At 35.9% G+C, this 21,169-nt stretch overlaps 1 protein-coding gene across 3 annotated transcripts in view; it reads left to right on the top strand.

Moving 5' to 3' along the window:
• Positions 1–21,169, top strand: part of Smarca1 (SNF2 related chromatin remodeling ATPase 1) — an 80,557-nt gene that overhangs the window by 8,039 nt on the left and 51,349 nt on the right. For 2 of the 3 annotated variants that reach the window (XM_075957567.1, XM_075957566.1), the window contains exons 3-13: positions 1,034–1,200; positions 1,489–1,589; positions 1,698–1,798; positions 4,837–5,016; positions 8,036–8,191; positions 9,325–9,456; positions 10,446–10,514; positions 15,059–15,168; positions 15,753–15,979; positions 16,951–17,072; positions 20,586–20,738. In XM_075957567.1, the coding sequence (XP_075813682.1) occupies positions 1,034–1,200; positions 1,489–1,589; positions 1,698–1,798; positions 4,837–5,016; positions 8,036–8,191; positions 9,325–9,456; positions 10,446–10,514; positions 15,059–15,168; positions 15,753–15,979; positions 16,951–17,072; positions 20,586–20,738 (1,518 nt within the window). Of the gene's footprint in view, positions 1–1,033; positions 1,201–1,488; positions 1,590–1,697; positions 1,799–4,836; positions 5,017–8,035; positions 8,192–9,324; positions 9,457–10,445; positions 10,515–15,058; positions 15,169–15,752; positions 15,980–16,950; positions 17,073–19,704; positions 19,741–20,585; positions 20,739–21,169 lie in introns of all 3 variants that reach the window. The other variant, XM_075957565.1, reaches the window with a different exon arrangement.

A 21,169-nucleotide genomic window follows, 5' to 3' on the forward strand; every position in this document is an offset into this window, starting at 1 on the left:
TGTACCATGACATTGAAATATTTTTTGAGAGCTGCTGATTCCATACGCTAAGATTTCAGTTATTTGCAGCTTGGTAATTCTTTTTTTTTTAAAAAATATTTATTTATTTGTTTATTTATTATGTATACAATATTCTGTGTGTATGCCTGAAGGCCAGAAGAGGGCACCGGACCTCATTACAGATGGTTGTGAGCCACCATGTGGTTGCTGGGAATTGAACTCAGGACCTTTGGAAGAGCAGGCAATGCTCTTAACCTCTGAGCCATCTCTGCAGCCCCAAGCTTGGTAATTCTTAAAGTTAAATTTATAGTATGTATATATCATCATTTACATGTGTTTATTTATTTATTTTTAGTTTCTTGAGAAAAGGTCTCTCTGTGTAGTCCTGGTTGTACTAAAGCTTGTTATGTGGACCAGCATGGCTTTGATCTCACAAAAATCCTCCTGTCTCTGCCTTCCAAGTGCTAGAATTAAATGTGTGTGCCACAACTGGCCCCAATTTATATGTGTTTCTATGTTTATGGCATTATAATTGACATTTAATTTTCTATTATTAAGGAAAAGAGAATCATATTTTAGAAAGACGAATGAGTTATATTTTCTAATTTTGACTTTTTGATCCTTTTGTCATATTTTGACACTGGGACTTGAACTCTCGGCCTTGGCGCATGCACCCTCCAATGCCAAGGGTATACATCTTTGGGGAGCATTTAATAAATCTGTCGGGTCATTTTTCTTCTGTTCAAACTGTTTGAAATAGCATTTTAAAATGTGGTTACTTACAAGCTGTTGAAGCTTGGGAGTGTTTCTTGCTCATTCTGTGCCTCCAATTTATCATCTGTAAAATGGCTATGACACTAGTGATTACCTCCTGGATTTCGGAAGGGGATTCGGTACATTAGTATGTTAAGAGCACCAAGGATATTGCATGAGTTAAGCAGAATATAAACGTTTGCTAAATAACTTTGAATAAAAAGTTATAATCTAAAATATAAAAGAAAATCTTTCCTTTTTCCTCTCTTTTGTAAATTAGAAAGCAGATCGAGCAAAGAGATTTGAGTTTTTACTGAAGCAGACAGAACTTTTTGCACATTTCATTCAACCTTCAGCACAGAAGTCTCCAACATCTCCTCTCACCATGAAACTGGCGCGTCCTCGAGTAAAGAAAGATGACAAGCAGACCTCGGTTTCTGCTGGAGAGTATGCACCCTTCTCTCTACTTTCTTCCCCCTCTTTATGCCTCCCCCTTCCCATTCCATTTTCTCAGTATAGCTATATAAAAATATGATTGTTGGCAATATAAATATGTCTTGGAGACAACAATATTTGTTTTTTCCTTTACCAGAACTTAATTAGTTAAAAATGTAGACTGCTTCTAGCACATTCTATGCCAGACACCAGATAACACATTCCTTTTTCATAAAAGTAGTTAGCAAACCTAACTTAGTTGGTGCCTCAGCATTGGTGTTTTTTTTCCCCCCGCCTTAGCTATCGCCACAGGCGCACAGAACAAGAAGAAGATGAAGAACTGCTGTCAGAGAGTAGGAAAACATCAAATGTGTGTGTTAGATTTGAGGTTTCACCTTCCTGTGAGTACTTCATCACAGTCACGGCTCATTTAACAGTTCCTTTTGAGAAAAACAAATTTCCTTGAGTATCCTAGCAGAGTATGAGAGGTTCTTCATTTTTATTTTCAGATGTGAAAGGTGGACCCCTGCGAGATTATCAGATTCGAGGACTGAACTGGTTGATTTCTTTGTATGAAAATGGAGTCAATGGTATTTTAGCTGACGAAATGGTAAGGCGCTGGTATTTGAAATATGTTCTGAGTTACTCAAAGTTTTTAATGTAAATTTGAACTACCTCTGCTGGGATTCCCTATACCTGGAAACTTTACTTAGTGGAAAAATGATTCACTTTTTAGCTTTATTTATTTTCCTTTATGTTTGTGAGTGTCTGGCCTGCCTGTATGTGTACCATGTGTCTGCAGTGCCTGGGGAGGCGAGAAGTGAGCATCAGATCCCCTGGAACCGGAGTTATGAATGGTTGTGAGCCATCACGTGGGTGCCGGGAATGGAACCCAGGTCCTTTGTCAGAGCAACAAGTGCTCTTCACCTCTGAACTCTGCCTCTTGCCTGCAAAAGAATGTTTATAGTCTACAATTGTTCAAACAACTTCGAGAATATAGCCCTTTGCCCAGCACAAAGATCAACGGAGATTTCCTGAAGTGCTACAACACCTCTTTTTGCTTTTGCTTTTGTTTGCACTTTGGCTTCTAGGAAGCCCAGAGAAAAGTGCAATCTCAAAGGAGTATCTCTTCACCCTTTAAGGTCTGCCCTTGGCGATTTCTTTTTCTTCTTTTCCTTTTCTTCTCTTATGCTTTACCTTCTAGTATAATTTTCCTTGATAACTTTTCATTTCTGTTTTGCCTTTGATTTGTGTTCCATGTTTTTATAATAGGCAACCTGGTGTCTTCTCGGGAATGAGGTAGGATGTATAAACCAAACAACACGTAAATGAACGAATTCATACATGAATGAATGTTGTTTTGTAACTCACTATGATAGGCCACTATTATATGGCCTCAGACTAATGGGTTTCAATTCTTTTGCTTTAGCCTTCTGAGTGTTGGGATTCTAGGCATAGCCATGATATTCAGCTTCAGTGTTGAGTCTCCATAAGAGTAGAGTGCCAAGTGACAGTCTTTTGATAAGATAATGAATCATGGTCATGCATGTAAAATAACTGAAAAAGTAAGATCATACATGATGCTAATTGAGTAGATGAGGGGATTATATGAAGGCCCAGATTTGTATTTTAAGATAAAATAATGAAATTAAAGAGAGGACAGAGGGAGTTATAGACCTATTTTACCCATTAATATAATATTTATGGACCTAGGAGCCATATTTTCAATTACTACTCTCCAGAAGGCCAAGTGATGCCGTGCATTCTATGACATCTAGTCAGTCCCATAGGCACTCACTCATCTTTGGATGAGCAGCTATTGGTTGTGTGGCAGAGCATTTTTTTAAAAGCAAGAGTCAGTAGCACCTTACAGTTACATTATTCAGTTCAGAGAGCAAAGGCCTTGATTTCTATCTCACCAGAAGGACCAGGATTATTCACCCCAAGAATTTCTTGGCCACAACCTGTCTAAGACAAATGATCTAAAGATCCTTCAAGAGTCTGCTCATTCCAGACACGTTTTAATTAATCTTATCTTTTATTTTTTATTGTCTTTTTTTAAAAATATCTTTTTCTTTTCCTTTCCAGTACTGGAACTTAAACCTAGGGCCTTGTGTGTACTAGACAAGGACTCTATTACCATGCTCCACACCAGTCCCTTCTATATATTTTGTTTTGAGTTAAGGTCCCATTATGTTGCTTAAGCTTTTAACTTGTTACTGCTTCAGCACCCCCCCCCCCCCCAAGTAGCTGAGATTGCAGGTGCATCCCGTCATGTCCAACTTGTTTTAATTAGCAAAAGAGAGGAAGACAGTTTAGAGAATATATGCAATTTACAAAACTAAATTTTTAAATTAAGTCACTAAGTAATTTTAATTAATAGTAATTCTGCCATCAAGAAATAACCACAGTTGTCATTTTGACATCCTTCTTTTTTAATTTTTCTTCTAGATGTATAGTTGAGCTCATATCGTATGTATAATTTGGCATTTTGACTTCACATTCATATGTATTTTTCATATCATTAAAACAGTTTGTCAAAGGAAGTTTTTACTGCCTAACAGTCTTAAGGAGGTACCACTGTTTCTGCCCACTCTTGTCTTGCTGCTGCCCGTTTGGACTGTTAGCTGTGCGGTATAAATAGAGTTATGATGACAATCTTGTCCTTAGTTTTCCTGTTCCTCTCAGATGGTTCTTACAGGACTCCTGGAAGTGGAATTATCTTCTGAAACATTTTAAGGTTTTGGTGGATATTGGCCATAACAATCCATCTTAAGTGACTTATCAGATAAGATATAGTCCATAAAAGTGGTATTTAGCTTAGATTTATAGAGTGAAGTTATCTGCTTCGTTTAGAGAGAAAGGCGAAAAGCTCCTTAATTATTTAGTGTTTACTTTTACTTGTGAGGCTGGGATCAAACCCAGGGCTTCATGCTAAGCAAGCGCTCTCCACTGAGATACACCCCAACTCTTTATTTTAAAAGAGTGACTTTAAAAGGCTAGCGAGCATACTGCATAGGTACCTTTCCCATGGGCGAGGTGGCAGGCTCGTGGGTGTTTGATATGTTACTTTGAAAAAGCACACTGTGCTTGGAGATCTCTAAGGTCTTTTCTCACTGCAGTGTTCTGTTCCATTTTGATTCCTAAGGTCGTTAAGGGTGTGAGGCGTAAGTAGACAGCCGTGAGTCTCTTGAGATGCGCAGTCTGAATATTTAATGTGCTGAAGTAATGTTGGTGACAATAGGAAAGAAAGGTCACCATCTCAGGAGGTTGTAGAAAGAAGTCTACTTTTGTGAAACATACATCTCAAAATTCCCAGTTTTGCACCTACTAGAAGAGATTATGTAATCAGTTCGCTTGCTCCTAAATAGAGTCAGCATGTCCTCAATGGAAGGGTAATTTATTACACAATAATTTGACTAGAGGTTGTTGGTTCTTTTCCTCCTCACTCACGACAAGTACTGAACTGAAATGGTTTTGTGTCTTTCTTCTTCTTTTTTTTTTAGTCTCCCCTCTTACTTTTCATTGGTGGAAACCTAATTCCCAATGTGAGACAGGTGGCGAGTATTTTTCCTAATGTTGTTTCTAATAAATTGTTTCCTTTGAAAAGTGTATTTATGTGTTTTTCCCCTTGTGATGATAATGCAGGGTCTTGGAAAGACTTTACAAACCATTGCTTTGCTTGGTTATCTGAAGCACTACAGAAACATTCCTGGACCCCACATGGTTTTAGTTCCAAAGTCTACGTTACACAACTGGATGAATGAATTTAAACGATGGGTTCCGTCTCTCCGTGTTATTTGTTTTGTTGGAGACAAAGAAGTAAGAGTAAGTTGAGAAACAGCTTTAAAAAGGCTGCCAAGAATATCATTTCTAGACTGCAGTTGTACAATATTGCTGTTAAAGACACTATGCCTACTACTACTACTACATAATACTCCAGTTACACTGACTCTGAGCTAGGCTCTATTGTATTGTGCACATATTAACCCATTTAGTGACCACATTTGTGAACTGTGTCTACTTTTTAGCTAGTAAATACTATTAGCAACCCCAATTTGTGATGTTTTGGAGGCAGAAATGGAAATGACTTAAATCTTGCTGTTTGAAGTTTTGGCTTGCGTGGTGCATTCGTCCACACATAGATATCTGTGGCTCCAGAGAACCTTACCATTCTCTGCTTAAACAAGACTTTGTAACATGTCTGTATTGTCTCAGATAATACTAGAAATTTAGATTTTGACAGTGGAGGGAGAGGTATTTAAATTAGCTATTTGTCCAGTTAGGCTGTAGTTATTTTAGAACTGTAGAGTCAATCAAAAAGTAATGAATTATGCAAAACCAAAAAAGAATAATTTTCTTAGAAAGCATATTATTGAACTTTGTCTTTATTTTGCCCCCAGAGAACATAGTTTAAAATAAAAGTTTATACTATTTTACATATTTAAATAGATGGAATATCAAGAGACACTCAGTGGAATAGTACCATAATGAATTATGTAATTTAATCATTATCATTTTGCTTGAAGAAAATTTACTTAAATTTATTTAAATTTAGCTTATAAATAATTTAAATATTGAAATACTGAGTTCATAAATTTAGAATCAAAAGGTTGATTCATCCTCTAAGCCTATTATTTCTCCATAGCAAATTGGTCACTTAGAACTCATTTGTGGTCATTGCCTTTACTTAATGTAGTACTATTGCTTACAAAATTGCATTTATAAGATACTGATACTTTAGTAAAATTATGTCTTGAAGATTGTAAGTAAAAGAGTAACATATAGGCTTGAGTTTTCATAGTACAATATTTAAACTGTATTTTTATTTTGAGATAGGCTCTCACTATTATGCCTGGCAGGCCTGAAACTCACTATGTAGATCAGGCTGGCCTCAAACTCATCTCTACCTACCTCGGCCTCCAGAGTATTGGGATTAAAAATGTGAGCCATCATGCCCAGTGCATAAAAATGTAATTCGATGGCTTTTAATATGATGCATAGAATCTAAATGTTTCATGAAGTACCGCTGGGAGTGTTAAAGAGAGGGAGAGTGGAGGTACTTTAATTATGGCTGCTCTGCCTCCTGGGAGGTTGGGATTTTGCTCACTCGAACAGTCTCTTAGTCTGGAAAGCCAGTCTGTAAAGTCAGTGTTTTACAAATTGTGAGTCATCATCCATGAATAGGTTGTGGTTTCATCTTAGCAGTGGCAACAGTGTTTTAAAACACCAGGAAGGAATTGCAGAGTAAGTAAACAGAGTTTCATACCGCGGCAAACAAAAGTATTGCTTTAAGAAATTGTTTAAGTTGTTTTTGGACACACACACTCAAACATCTATCCATATATTGGGTCACATGTTAAATGCAGCTTATTATAGTTCATTATTAAAATGTTCATAGCCAGGAATTCACAAACACACAAGTAATTAATGTGCTAAGTTCAGTTCTTAGAGATTGACATTGATGTATCTAAAATTCTAGATGATCATTTATAGAGCCATTTGAACCCTGGTATTGTATGGGATAGATATGTTGACCCTTTCATTTTTATGACTTCCTTAAATAACTTAGGAGGCAAATATTTAATAATGAAAATTTTAATTTCTATAAAGGCATTTGAGTTGTGAAGTTATTAGAGATTATTCTTGATGCTATCTATATAAAGAGAGGTGCTCTTGATCCTGACAGATATAAATCCATCTTGAGGTCTATTTCAATATTGCACATCTTTATCTATCATGGAGGAATCCATATCTAGTGGGCATGGAAACAGATATGTTCTTAATTCCAACGTCACTACTGATTGCACAATTATGAGTGAGTTTTAATGTGCATGATTTTAATACCAACAAAAGGAGAGCTTTTGGGTCATGTGACCTTCAGTATTTTATCAAGATATCTAATTCTAAGTCTGTTCTACAGTTTCATAAATACTAGATAAGCTAAATAAAAAATAAATACCAGTTTCATGAAACTCTTGAGAAACCATGAAACTGAAACTTCTACTCAGTGAAACAAGGGTAAGGTTAGTAGGGATCAATGAGATCTGGTACCCAGCCTGCCCCCAACAATCTTCTAATATTTTAACTTCCTTTTAAAATGTGGTAACTTCTCAGCATATAAAACTGAGGTGGCTACAATGCTATTTTTCTGTCATCTTTGTTAGTCTAGGAAACTGTAAATATTGTTGAATGAATCAAAAATGTGTTTGGTGCATATTTATGAATTAAGAGTTAAAGATGCTTTCTCTCAAGTTGGCCACCATGTTGGTCACTGCCTGTGTAGATTTAAAAACAGTTATAAATGGTCTTTTACTAGCTTCCTTTACTACATAGAGAATATTCCCTTTATGAAACTGCAACCGTAGCCTTATTAAGAATGTCACAAAAATAGTAAGGTGCTTCTGGGACACCTTACCAAAGTACACAGTTCTTTTCTACTGGGAAATGAAGGAATATATAAAATGTCACCAAAGGTGGGAACTGTTACTATATGTTAAGTACTTTCTGTTTGGTAAATAGATTATGTTAGTAGTGTTTGAATCTTTGTAATACTAAGGTATTCAGTTATTTCGTTCATGTTCTTTTTGGGCCTTTTGTGATATGGAGTGATATTCTGACTCACGTAACATGAGCTTTTGCTTTTTTTAAGTTGATAAATATGTTCTCAACACAGCCAGATTATTGACTACAAAGCTATTTTGGGCCCTGATATCCTTATCTCTCAAATGAACAAACAAAATATGCTCTATGATGTCTCATATGACTCTTAATATTCTCCATTCAGATGAATTTGGTGATCACCTTGTCAACATAATGTAATAGAGCAAACTTTATTTTGCATTAGGCTGCTTTTATCCGTGATGAAATGATGCCAGGAGAGTGGGATGTGTGTGTGACTTCTTATGAGATGGTAATTAAAGAAAAATCTGTGTTTAAAAAGTTTCATTGGAGATACTTAGTCATTGATGAAGCTCACAGAATAAAAAATGAAAAATCTAAGGTAAGTTCTCAATATCTTCATTCAAATTTTCATTTACTTAGTAGGCTTGCTTGTCCACTTTTCAGTGTTTAAAATAGAAACAAAGTACTAGAAAATTGTGGTTTTATTCACAGAATGTGAATGACAATATTTTTTAAAGTGTCCATAAAGAATAAATTATTGAATATAGGACCAATAAAGGTTGAGGACAGATTTCAAATGCAAATTAGGTATTGCAAGCTCTTCTGTTGTAGCCTAACTCTGTCATGCTACATTAGTTTAATATTGCTGAGAATATTTGGTGTACAGATATCATTAGCATTGACTTATTTTTTTATTGAGCAATTGCTTACCTTATGTGTATTCCTATGGATTAGAAAAAGGAATTTCCTGGAATTATCTGACTTGTGTGAATTAGAGTCTGGTGTTAACATTGAAAAATATCAATGATTTGTTGCCATTCAACTTCGACAGTAGGAAAACTTCACTTATAATGATGAACCTCTCTTTGGATCACTGGGCTACTTTGGGAGAAACAGGGACAGAACTGGAGCAAAACCACCAGGTGGAGCATACTAATTTCACATTGGAACTAATCCTTGATAAGAGGATGCATGTTAAAGCATAAATGCTTCATTAAGAGCATTATGAAAATAGGAATTTTTCTAAGATTACTGATTTTTATGTCTTTGTCATATTTTTTGTGGTCTTAAATTTGAAATATTAATACATAGTACCAGGAAAAAAATGAGTTCAATTCCGGTGCTGAATAATTGTGGCCAGGCCAAGTTGGAGCTTAGCTATGCATGTAGATGAACAACATGGTTGGTGGGGAGATTTTGTGGCATGATATGGTAGCTTGGATTCTATGGAAGACGTTTGACTTTCTGAGACCCAAAATGGAAAAACTAAAATGTTTCATGGTGGGGGAGGGATCTCAGATATAAATATGATTTGTATTCTTTCAGGTGTGGAAATGTCTAGGATATTATAGTGTGCAATGCCACCTGAACTAGTGTACTTTTCCATAGGAAGTGAAATTTCAAGTCTTAGTGTATCACAAATGTATTGAGTGAAGTATATAACCGAATGCTGAGCATTCTACAAAACAAAACAATGCTTATGTAACTACTATATATATATATTTTTTTTAGCTTTCAGAGATTGTTCGTGAGTTCAAGTCCACTAATCGCTTACTTCTAACTGGGACACCTTTGCAGAATAACCTGCATGAACTCTGGGCTTTACTTAACTTTTTATTGCCGGATGTCTTTAATTCTGCAGATGTAAGTTTAGAACAGAGTATTTGTGTGAGGGGTAGTGGTGCTCGCGGTTGAAACCAGGGTATTTAGCTGATGCTTTACTACTGATCTCCAATCCCAGTTCCAAATCATAATACTCCTTCCCTCCCTCTCTCCCTCCCTCCCTTTCTCCCTCCCTCCCTTCCTCCCTCCCTCCCTCCCTCCCTCCCTCCCTCCCTCCCTCCCTCCCTCCCTCCCTCGCATTCTGCCCTTCCTCTCACTCCTTTGTTAGTATTGTTTGCTGTGTGTGCATAATGTGTGTATGTGTGGAGATTAGAGAATAGCTTGATCAAGTCACTTTTCTCCTTGTACCTTTATGTGTGTTCACAGATACAACTCATATTGTCATGCTGACCCTGTGAGTCATCTGTTTTCAAAGTAGAGAAAATAGATTAAAATTTATACCTTTTCCATTTGTGATTCTTCATTTGTGTGTTTTAGTTTTTTTCAAGAATAAGAAAGTCCCCAAATTTTAGAGTAAGCATATTTTGGGAAATAGTGTATTTCCATTCTTTCTGATTATTCTGTCCATTATTTTGCCTATATCACATTGTTACCACACTTATAGGATAGATTGAGTTTAGAGTAGTGTGTTCAACCTTTTCATTAATTTGAGAGACGTATTATTTTTTCATTATTATCAACACATTTTATGAGATCAGCAGATTGAACAGAGTGATTTAAGAATTTTAAGGCTTTTTTTAAAAAAAAAATCCTAATCCTCTTAACTAGACATAACTAGATAGAATGTGGTATGATGTAGTGCTCCTTTTGATTGCCATTAAAATTTTGTCAACAATTGCAATAATTTTCACCTATTATAAAACTAAAAAGTAGGACTATCATTATAAAATATTTTGGAAGTCCTTTTAAAGTGAATTATTTCTACATTGGTTGTATACAAATGTATAGAGTATTGAGTTTATTTTTAAAAAAACATGTGTACTTATTCTAGAATTTTCACCCCTTCACAGGACTTTGATTCTTGGTTTGACACTAAAAATTGCCTTGGTGATCAAAAGCTTGTGGAAAGACTCCATGCAGTAAGTAATAGTAGTCAAAAAGTCAATAACAAACTTAATGGAATATAATTGAACACTAAAATAGAATCTGAACTTGCAGGCTGCAAGTTTGCCTCAGTCTCATTGCTTCTCCCTTGTAGTCCTTTTAAGAAATCCATGGTCAGCAAAGCTCTCTTTGGCCTCTCCAGTTAACTTTTTCTTTTGGTCTCCACAATCCTATGGTCCTTCCTTGTGGGGCCTCTTTACTCTTTAATACCCCTCAAGTCCTCCAGATGGCGTCAGTATTCGTCTTGTTGCCCTGTGAGCCTTCTGAGTCACTGCTGCTGCGCTGTATGTATAAACCTCTGCTCTAGAGTCCTGAGCCCTCTCTCAGTTCCATCTTCCACATGCCATCTTCTTTGTCATCTGTTTATCTCCAGGTGATGTCCCGTATTTATTGGTCAACATTTTCCAATCTTTGATAAACACTTAGATCCCTGTGTTACTCATCCTATTTCTTCTGTAATATGACAGAGACCTCCAGTCCCCAGATCCCTACTCCAGTGTATCAATCTGAAAAACCATTTTCTATCATTTGGATCACTCTTTTGCTAGTACTGTCAAGCCCTTTTGCATCCCTATTCCTCTGCTACACCTGCCCTGACAACTCCAAACTGGAGTAAAGTAATGCTCTCTGTCTTCTGGGTTTCAGTTTTGCTGTTGTCCTGTGTGAGCATAGTGAGCATTTTTGTTGTACTGAGACTGCTCAATACTGATAAAGACAATTCTACAACTCTACAGGTGGGAACGACTATAATTTCATGTTCTCTAGGATAAGCTGGAAATTCATGATACTGACCCCCTCAACATGACCTTCTACAGCCTTCTTTCCCTTTTCTTCTAACAAATGATTCTGATCTCCCCAACCTCAAGACTTCCATCTCGGATGTCTCTTGCCCTCCAACCTCGAGTCTTCTATCTCAGGTGTCTCTTGCCCTCTCTATCTCTCAGGAGGTAGCACTATTCTCTTCTGAATGACAAAGTGGAAGTCATTAGGTAGGAATTCATTAATATAGGTCTGTCTTCCAAAGCTCTGTACATTCTGGTAAATCAGCTGCCTGAATGGAAGCATTATCTTTTCTCTGCTCAATGGCAAATTCTTCCATGTGAACTCTAGATATCATCATTTCTTCTTTTTCTTATGGACTTTACCCCATGGTTTATTCTTATAACTGATTAAATTTTTTACTTATCCATCTGTATTGTCTCCTTTTCCTCAATACATAAACATGTGCACGTAGATATCTTGTGGTCCTGGAGAAGATGTTTCTGAGTTATAAAAGATAGCAAATGGATAACAGCCCTTTGTGCGAGGGCTCTGATTTTCCAAACCCATATATACCTGATGTAATACACACACACACACACACACACACACAGAGAGAGAGAGAGAGAGAGAGAGAGAGAGAGAGAGAGAGAGAGAGGAGAAGAGAGAAAGCCATCTATAATCTCTCTCTACCTACCTAGCATCTACTATCTATCCATCTGCCCATCCATCTGTCTGTCTATCATCTGTTCATCTGTGGGAGGTCACTGTAGAATTTACATCTGTCAGGAAAAATGATCTAGGCAAGGGAAAAATGAAACTTGGTTCAGCTTTATTGGTGCTAAGCCAAGACTTCTTGTTTATTTTTGCCATATTTAAGCATAACACAATTTTTGGAAAGTTTTTTTCTATAGCAATTAACTCAGCCCCGTGAGTACAGCAACACTTAAGACATATTTACATTGGGCTCTTTGCAAAATCCATATGGCCTTGCCTGTAAGACGGGTTCTTGTTGACTTAGAAACTATGCTTTAGGATAAGCATGTAGGGAGAATGACTGATGTAAACATAATCCCCATGGGAGTCAGGATTTGGTCTGGCCCTGAGATAACACAGAAGTCACTTAGGCTGTTATATTGTACAAATGACATCTCTTACAAGAATGAGTTTTATGGCCTAGAAGTAATGTTCAAGGTTTTAGGGGGAAAAAGTCTGGGATAAGTAAAGCATAAATTCTGGAAGATAGGAGCAGAGTCTGGCTCCTCAGGCTGCAAAGGATTACCAGATTGTAAACTACATCCATTCCCAGCATTCTAGAAGAAGGATAGCTTAAACATCTCTTTCCTTTGAAGGATGCCTGTGACTTTAACTTTCCTGGCTTCTCCAGTGTTTATCTGTGTACACATGCACTTTTTTGCCCTATCCATCCCTGTGCCCATCCATCCATCAATGCCCCTCATCTTTGGGTACTTAGCTTTGATTTTCCTTTCTTGACAGCTAACCTTCTTGAAAGAGTAGTTTACTTCTACACCTTCAGTGCCTAACCTCCTAAACTTACTCATAAACCCACTGATCATTGATATCTCTCCATTCCATATGAGTGTAACCCATTTTTACATAGTTTTCAGTGACATTTCAGTTGCTAAATTCAGAATATACCAGTTTACTTCTCATAACTATCTTGTAAAATCTATATAGTACCTTTTCTTTGTCTATCATTTTGACTTCTATCATTTCAGTTATCCAAAATCATAGTCTAAAAATATAGAAATAAAGACAATAATTAATTTCTATGCATGAACTACCACTAGTTTCCATACCAGTCTTGGAAGTGAGTATCATTATGCTTAATATAAAATACTTCCTTCTGTTAAAAGAGAATATATTTATATAACTTATATTGCTGTATTATAATGCTTGTTCTATTTTGTTATTATTATTATTTTACCATATTTCTGTGTGGGATTTATAAATTAAAGTTATCACATATATATGACATCATATTATATATAGAATTCTATATAACTTGTTATTTTGAGAATCTTCTAAGAATTTTGGACTCTGTTTCCAGTAGGACAACTGGGAACTACTGACCTTTAACTTTCTACTGTATTCTGAGGTTTTCTTTTTTTGCCTCAAAGTCTTACAGATAGCTTAAATGCTTAATAAACTTTTAGATAAGTTTAAGATGCTCAAGCTGAAAACCAGCAGTCTTATTATCTCTTATAGATATCTAATAATAATGGCTGAAATTTATTGCATGTCCACCACAAATAATCTTTATACATGAACAACCACAAATTTCTATAGCACCTTTGGAAATAGGTATTATTTTAAATGCATAATACTTATACTTATACCATAAATATACATGCTGAAATATTTTTAGATAAACGAAGAAATAAAATTGAAAAAATTATTGTCTGAGTATTTAATTCTGCTTCTACTTCTTAGAATAGTGACTGGTGAACTTACTGAACTTTAAATAATCATATTCAGCCAGGTGGTGATGACACACACTTTTAATCTCAGCACTCGGGGGACAGAGGCAGGAGGATCTCTGAGTTAGAGGCTAGCCTGGTCTACAGAGTGAGTCCCATGACAGAGGAACTCTGTTGAAAACCCCAAAAGTCAAAACCAAACTAGAACAAACAAACAAACAAAAACCAATAAAAAAGAAATAATCATATGAGAGATAGCTCAGCAGTTAAGAACACTTTTGGTTCTTAGGTAGAGAGGACTTGATTCAGTTCCCTACATGGTATCTAACAACTGTGCATAGCTTCATTTCCAGGGGATATGATGCCCCATTCTGGCCTCCATGGGCACCAGGCACACACATGTTGCAATACTATACATGTAGACAAAACACACATATTAAAATAAGATAAATAAATCTGAAAAAATTGAGAAAAGAACCCTTCAGCGATTTATTCTAAGGATTTAACTACTGCCTGTAAAGATAATGGTGCAGTATGTGACAACATTGTTGGCAGGTACTCCATGAATTGGAACACCATTATTTTCTTGTGACAAAAATCTGTGTTTCCTGTATACACTAATTACCTTTTATATCTATTCATTCATGTCTTTAAAAAAATTGAATTCTTTTCTTCTTATTCATTTATATAATTATTTTAAATGACACAAATTTAAATTTTATTTGGAGGGAACTTAAACTGAAACTCTCATTTCCTATTTTCCCTAGGTTAAAAAATCTTGTATTAAAAGCAGTATTTAAAACAAGAATTCATTGATTATTCCGTAGACAATGGTCTTGTCTTCAGTTTTAGTTTCATTTCTCCTGTCACACCAGCAACGTTTAATTCTCCTCTCTCTTGTTTAGAGGGTCTGGGAACTGAACCTAGAGTCTTATGACTGCTGGACATTCACTCTTGTTTTTTTCCTGCCCCAGCCTCCATTCTGACTTTTTTCTTTCAAGACAGGGTTTCTCTGTTTAACAACCCTGGCTGTCCTGAAACTTATCTGTAGAGCAGGCTGGCCTTGAGCTCACAGACATCTGCCTGATTCTGCCTTCTTAGTGCTGGGATTAAAGGTGTGCGCCATTTCCATTTTCTAAGGAGTCATTTTTTGGTTGTTATTTACTGAGAAGTTAGGCAACTGTTGGTGTTTGTTATTGTTGGCGTTTGTTAGAGTATGTATTAGGATGAAAGTTTTAACAGTTGAATAGCATTAATGAAATACACAGTTTGAAATTGTAAATGCTTTATGTGTTTTTATAGTAATCATTGCTTTTTAGGTTTTAAAACCATTTCTGTTACGCCGTATAAAAACTGATGTAGAGAAGAGTCTGCCTCCTAAAAAGGAAATAAAGATTTACTTGGGACTGAGTAAAATGCAACGGGAATGGTGAGATATTTTATATTCACTAACATTTATTTATATATAAGAATTTATTAAAAATCACTTTTGCTGGTTGTTCAGCATGACGATTATGTTTTATTTAAATGGCAAGTTGTGCCATTTAAATATTCTGTTTGAAAACCATTGTGTTTATTTGAAATGGAAGTTGAGATTGCTTTTAGCTCCAACTTGAATATAGCTCAAACGAGTCAAAGTTCACTGTAAACTTTCAGTAAATATTTTAGTAAATGGATAATTGTCAGATGTAGTTGCTGGTAGTTGATAATTTCTAGTAATGGGTATAGTATATGGACATAGGACCATAAGCAACGTAAGTAAGATACAAAACAAAATGTTCAAATCATTAACTTCTTGTTTTTTCAGGTCATATTTTCTTTCAAATCAAAAACCTTTTTTGATCTTCTGGCATTGAACCTGGGGCACTGTGCATGTTAGACGTGCATTGTACCATTGAATGATACCTCCAGCCCTCAAACCATGCCTGCTTTTATCTACTATATTCCTAGTGGGACATTTATTCATGGCATTAAGTGTTCTTAAAATTGATTAATTATAGTTTAACATTTTAGGTATACAAAAATTCTGATGAAAGATATCGATATTTTAAACTCTTCTGGCAAGATGGACAAGATGCGACTCTTGAATATTCTGATGCAGCTCCGAAAGTGTTGCAATCATCCTTATCTATTTGATGGGGCAGAGCCTGGCCCACCTTATACGACAGATGAGCACATTGTCAGCAATAGTGGTAAAATGGTAGCTCTGGATAAGCTGTTGGCGAGAATTAAAGAACAGGGTGAGTGAGGGATTTTTCAACTAGCTTAGTGTGGGATAAATTCCCAATAATGGTTTGTGTATGAATAAAATGTTTTGCATTCACCCACCTATTTGGCTAGTAGACATTGTGGAGTACTTACTGTTTGTCAGGAATTGTCCCGCAGGCTAGGAATGCAAAGATGAATATGACAATGATTTTGCCTTGAAGAAGCTGGCAGTGTAGTGAGGAAGAGGAGCTGCAATTCATTGTATGGAGAGCACTTCCTTGTGCTGTTGAGAAACTGAGGCTTGGGATTGTCTTCCCAGTGGTGATGTTTGAAGTGAAGGCTGGGGAATGTGGGTAGGAGTGAGCTCTTGGTAATGGGAGGGGAATGCTTTTCTAGGGCAATGCAACAGGTGTGAAAGGGAACACAGCAGAGGAGCTTATGGCGTGTGAGGTAGAATGGCATTTGGTGAATTTGGTAAGGAGCATGGAACGTCTTTAAAACCATACTTCAAAAAGTCTTCAGACTTCTATTTTGGATGCAGAGGAGTTAGAGAAGACAGTGGCAGGAAGTAACATGAGCAGAATTGTATGTCAGGAAGATAACGTTGGAAGCACTTTGTGGGAATTCTACTGGGGATGAGAGAGTAAAAGCAGGAGACAAGGTGGAAGACAGTTGCAGTAGTAGTTCAGTGAGAGATTAAGTGGACCATTGAAGATCCTAGTCCTAAGGAAAGGCACAATCTGTGGTAAGATTTTGAAGACCTACTGAAAACCTTGTAGTTCAACAAGCACATAATTTTGTATAACATTCTTTGTCTTTTTTGTGTGATTGTGTGTTCATGTGTCATATTATTTAGATTGTTTATGATGCTTTATTTTGTTTCTGGCTTTCAAGCTAGCTAAAATTGCTAGCATATATTAATTGCACAAAGATGATGTGTTTCATTATGGCATTTTCATACTTTACACAAGTCATGTAATTGTTTTCTGGTGAAATCTTTTAGGGTCAAGAGTTCTCATTTTCAGCCAGATGACTCGCCTGCTAGACATTTTGGAGGATTATTGTATGTGGCGTGGCTATGAGTATTGTCGACTAGATGGACAAACCCCACATGAAGAAAGAGAGGTGAGGACAAGAAAATAAAGCAAGGTTTTAAAAGATCAGAACTTAGTTTTAGAATAATTTTCTTTACCTATTTGTTTTAAACGTTAGTCTGGTCTACTTCTAGGTGGTACTGAATTTCTCACTGCCATCATGGTATTTCTTCCATATTTATCTTCCATTCCACCATTTCCCCCCCAAATCATCCCAAGCTCTTCAAGGATATTCTTTCTTAAGAACACTGTCTGATTCCATCCTCATCTATTTTAGCCACTGCCCCATTGATTCCTGTCTCTCAACTTACCCTTTGACTTCTGATGTTGTGTTATTTTCTTGATTTGTTTCCTGCTTTAGACCCTTGGCATTTATGGAGTTTAATGGTGGATATTTTGCTGGTTTATGATGAACTAACTTTAATATTGACTTAAGAAGCAGTCTTGACTGTGGTGGGTTTTGTAAAAATGAAGTTATAACAAAGTAGGTATAGGTACTTATGAGTTTGGGATTTTAGGACACCAAAATGTTGGTTTGTGAGCATGAGTAAGTACACGTACCCAATGTCTTCTTCAGATTTGGAAATTCTTTTTTTTTTTAATTTTTTTTAGTGTCTCTGTAATTTTTTTTAAAGATTTATTTATTAAGCATCCAATGTACTGCTGGCAAGGAAGGCACCAGGTCTCATTACAGATGGTTGTGAGCCACCATGTGGTTGCTGGGAATTGAACTCGGAACCTCTGGAAGAGCAGCCAGTGCTCTTACCCTCTGAGCCATCTCTCCAGCCCAGATTTGGAAATTCTTGCAAGTCTTTATTATTATTATCCATCACAAATGTCATGGGTCAAAGGCATTTTTAACCCACTATTTCACTTTGTTGACAGCTTTGCTAATTCTTTCTCTCTTTTATGTGATCCTTTAGGTCTCTGTCTTTGGTTTCTTCTTTAAGTCAATACTCATGCTCTGGGCAAAAGAACAAAATTTTATGGTACAGTAGAAACTACACAGAACTCGGTTTGAAGGCCTGACTTTTAGTATTAACTCCACCACTTTCATTGAATTCTGAAAGCCTCAGTATCTTTAATATCATAACGATAAAATTAATACTAAATGCTTCTTCCTGGTGACATTGTGAAGACTGGTGGATATAATAGGTGCAAACAAACAGTTTAAAAATACACAGTACACTATATATTGTGTGCCACAGGTCTTTGTATATGTTTAGGGCATCTTCTTAGACTGTGGGAATCTCAGCCCGTGTTCTTCTCCTTCCATTGAAACAGTTTTCTGTCTCTTATTCGCGCCCTTATTGAAGCCTGGGTATCACATAGTATAATGTTGCCAACAGCTCAAAGACCTCTTTGTTAAGGGCCTTTGGTTGGCTACCTATTGAAACAGTTGCCATAACTTTTACACATAAAAAAATGTTTAAATGCTTCAATTATTTCCCACCTTATAGTTTGAAGTCCTCTAAGACAGTGACTTGAAGCTTTTGTTGGCTGAGTTCTGAGCACCTATTTATTAAGTATAGCACCTTTAATACTGTTCAAGATGATTGAGATTGACTCTTCTTTCTAGAATGGAGAAGACACCAGACAGAATTTAGTAGGCATTATCTCACCTCAAAATGCCAGTTGTGTCACTTCTGACCTATCTCCCTGCTCATTACTAGTGATATAGAAATAAATCTTCTTCTCCTTCTTCTTCTCTCCAAATATTGTTTTCCTTTCAAAGATTTTGAATTACATGCATCAAATATGATACAAAGAGGTCAGAGCCATTCTTTCTTTTCCCTGGGAGAGGTCCTGTTTATGTAATAATTTCAAGTCTTTTCCTAATACATTTGATTCTTTGTCTATCAGCAATAGTGATCCCCCTTAATAATTCTGGCATTCACTCTTTCCCTATGGATAAATAAGCTAGTTAGGCCTCTGGTCATCCTCTGACGTGAGGGAAAGGGATTAACATTTATCAAGCAGCTACTATAAGCCAGGCACCTTAAAGTTCCAAATGATCCCAGTAATCTGGATAAGGTGCTGATAGGATTTTTGCCACACAAAATTGTGTCAGAGACGGTAAAGGCTCATGTCTCAGATAGATATACATGGCTGAGTTATGCTTCACTCCCAGGTTTTTGCTATTTCCTCTAGACCATGGTGTCTATCACCAATCTTATTGTATTCTACACTGTACAGTTTCATGCTCTACCGACTGTGGTAATGCTAGTCACCTTATCTGCCTCGAGCTTAGACCATATGTGTCTACTGAATTAACATATATGTGCATTTTGTGACTATATAAGTAATATATGAGTACTGAGGGAGATTTGCAAAATCTGGGAAATCTTTACGGGAAATAATATGTAAGAAATTGATATCATACTACATAATACATACATACATATATATAGTGTATATAATATATATTATATATATCAGTATTCTGGTACTTTTAATCAGGATTATATTGCGCTTTGTTAGTATAAATAATCATTATAAATAGTTTTAGGAAAATATTTAACCTTAATGATGTAGTACTCTATGTAATGTGTCCTCTTGTTGTTAATGGTTTAGGTTGTTTCCAAGTTTTCACTGTTGTAAATAATGCTACAGTGAAAGTCCTTATACATAAATCTTGTGCACATCTCTCATTATTTCCTTAGGATAAGTTCCTGGAAGTGGAATTACTGGGTCAAAGGGTATGACCATTATTAAGGCTCTTGGTGCATGTTGCCAAATTGCTTTCCAGAAAGATTGTTCCAATTTACACCCCCAGAAGCAATATCCCTCTGCTCCCTCATCAACATTGAGTATTATCCTTTTTTATCCTTAAAAATGTCATTATATTATTTGTTTGCATCTATTTTATTACTAGTGAGAGATGAACATTATTCTTGCTTTATATATATGTATATATATACACATATATGTATTCTGTAAATTGAAGTTGTTCACTTTTCAGGTTCCTTTTTCTTCTGGTCAGCATTTTCCTAATTAATTTCTATCAGGTCTTTGTAGAGAGGATGTTAACAATATATTAATTTCTAGGTTTCTTTACTAAATATTCCTGAACATGTTATTCTGATTTTTCTGATTATTTACCAATTTTACCTTTGTCATAGTAGTGATATTGATCATCTTACTGTCCTTTGCATTTCTCAACTTTTCTCTCTCTTGATTGACCTTACCCACACCTTGTTTAGCAGGCCTTGGAATGATATTGATGTTTCTATCATTTTACTCAAAGTTATATTTTACTTGTTAATCAATTAGAACACTTTTACTATTATTTTCAAAGAATGCAAATGAATTATTATTTGATTAGTTAAACTTGTTTGTATGATTGCTCTCTGTCTCTATTGGATAACATTTTCAAACTCTTTTAGAAAAACCTCTTTTATCCCGCTGCTTACACAGTATAGCTTTGAAGAATATTATAAAACATTAGGTTATGGAGAATATTACATATTAAGTATTTTCTGTTTCTTAAGATTTGGAATGTAATCCATTTTCTCTTTTTATATTCCTGTGTTAATTTAAAAAGGGAGCGATAGAGGCCTTCAATGCTCCTAATAGCAGCAAATTCATCTTTATGCTGAGTACAAGGGCTGGAGGTCTTGGAATTAACTTGGCAAGTGCTGATGTGGTTATCCTATATGATTCAGACTGGAATCCACAGGTTGATCTACAAGCTATGGTTAGTAATGTTTAACAATACCAGGAAATTACTGAAGCTCAGAATACTATTGTTTATATAGCACAAAGTTAATGAATGATTAAAGTGTATGATTTTGGAGAAATTTCATAGAAGTTAGAATTAAAGTTGCTCATTTAATTGCAAAAACAAAAAAGATGAAAACCAGCATATATATCTCAAATATAAGTGCAAAACTTAAATGCCTATATTTTTGCTTTTATCATAGAATAGAGATATCAGCTTTTTCCTATTCTTGAGTATTGAGGAGGCTTCCTTAGTTTGTTTTAATAAGAAGGATTAACAAGAAATCTCATTATTTTTTGTAACAAATATATATTAAAGTCTTTAGGCTAGGTGTGGTGGCGTGTGCCTTTAATCTCAGCACTCTGGGTTTGAGGTGAACCTGGTCTACATAGTGAGTTCCAGGACAG

The sequence above is a fragment of the Microtus pennsylvanicus genome, chromosome X (assembly GCF_037038515.1).
Source record: "Microtus pennsylvanicus isolate mMicPen1 chromosome X, mMicPen1.hap1, whole genome shotgun sequence".
Classification (NCBI taxonomy): Eukaryota; Metazoa; Chordata; class Mammalia; order Rodentia; family Cricetidae; genus Microtus; species Microtus pennsylvanicus.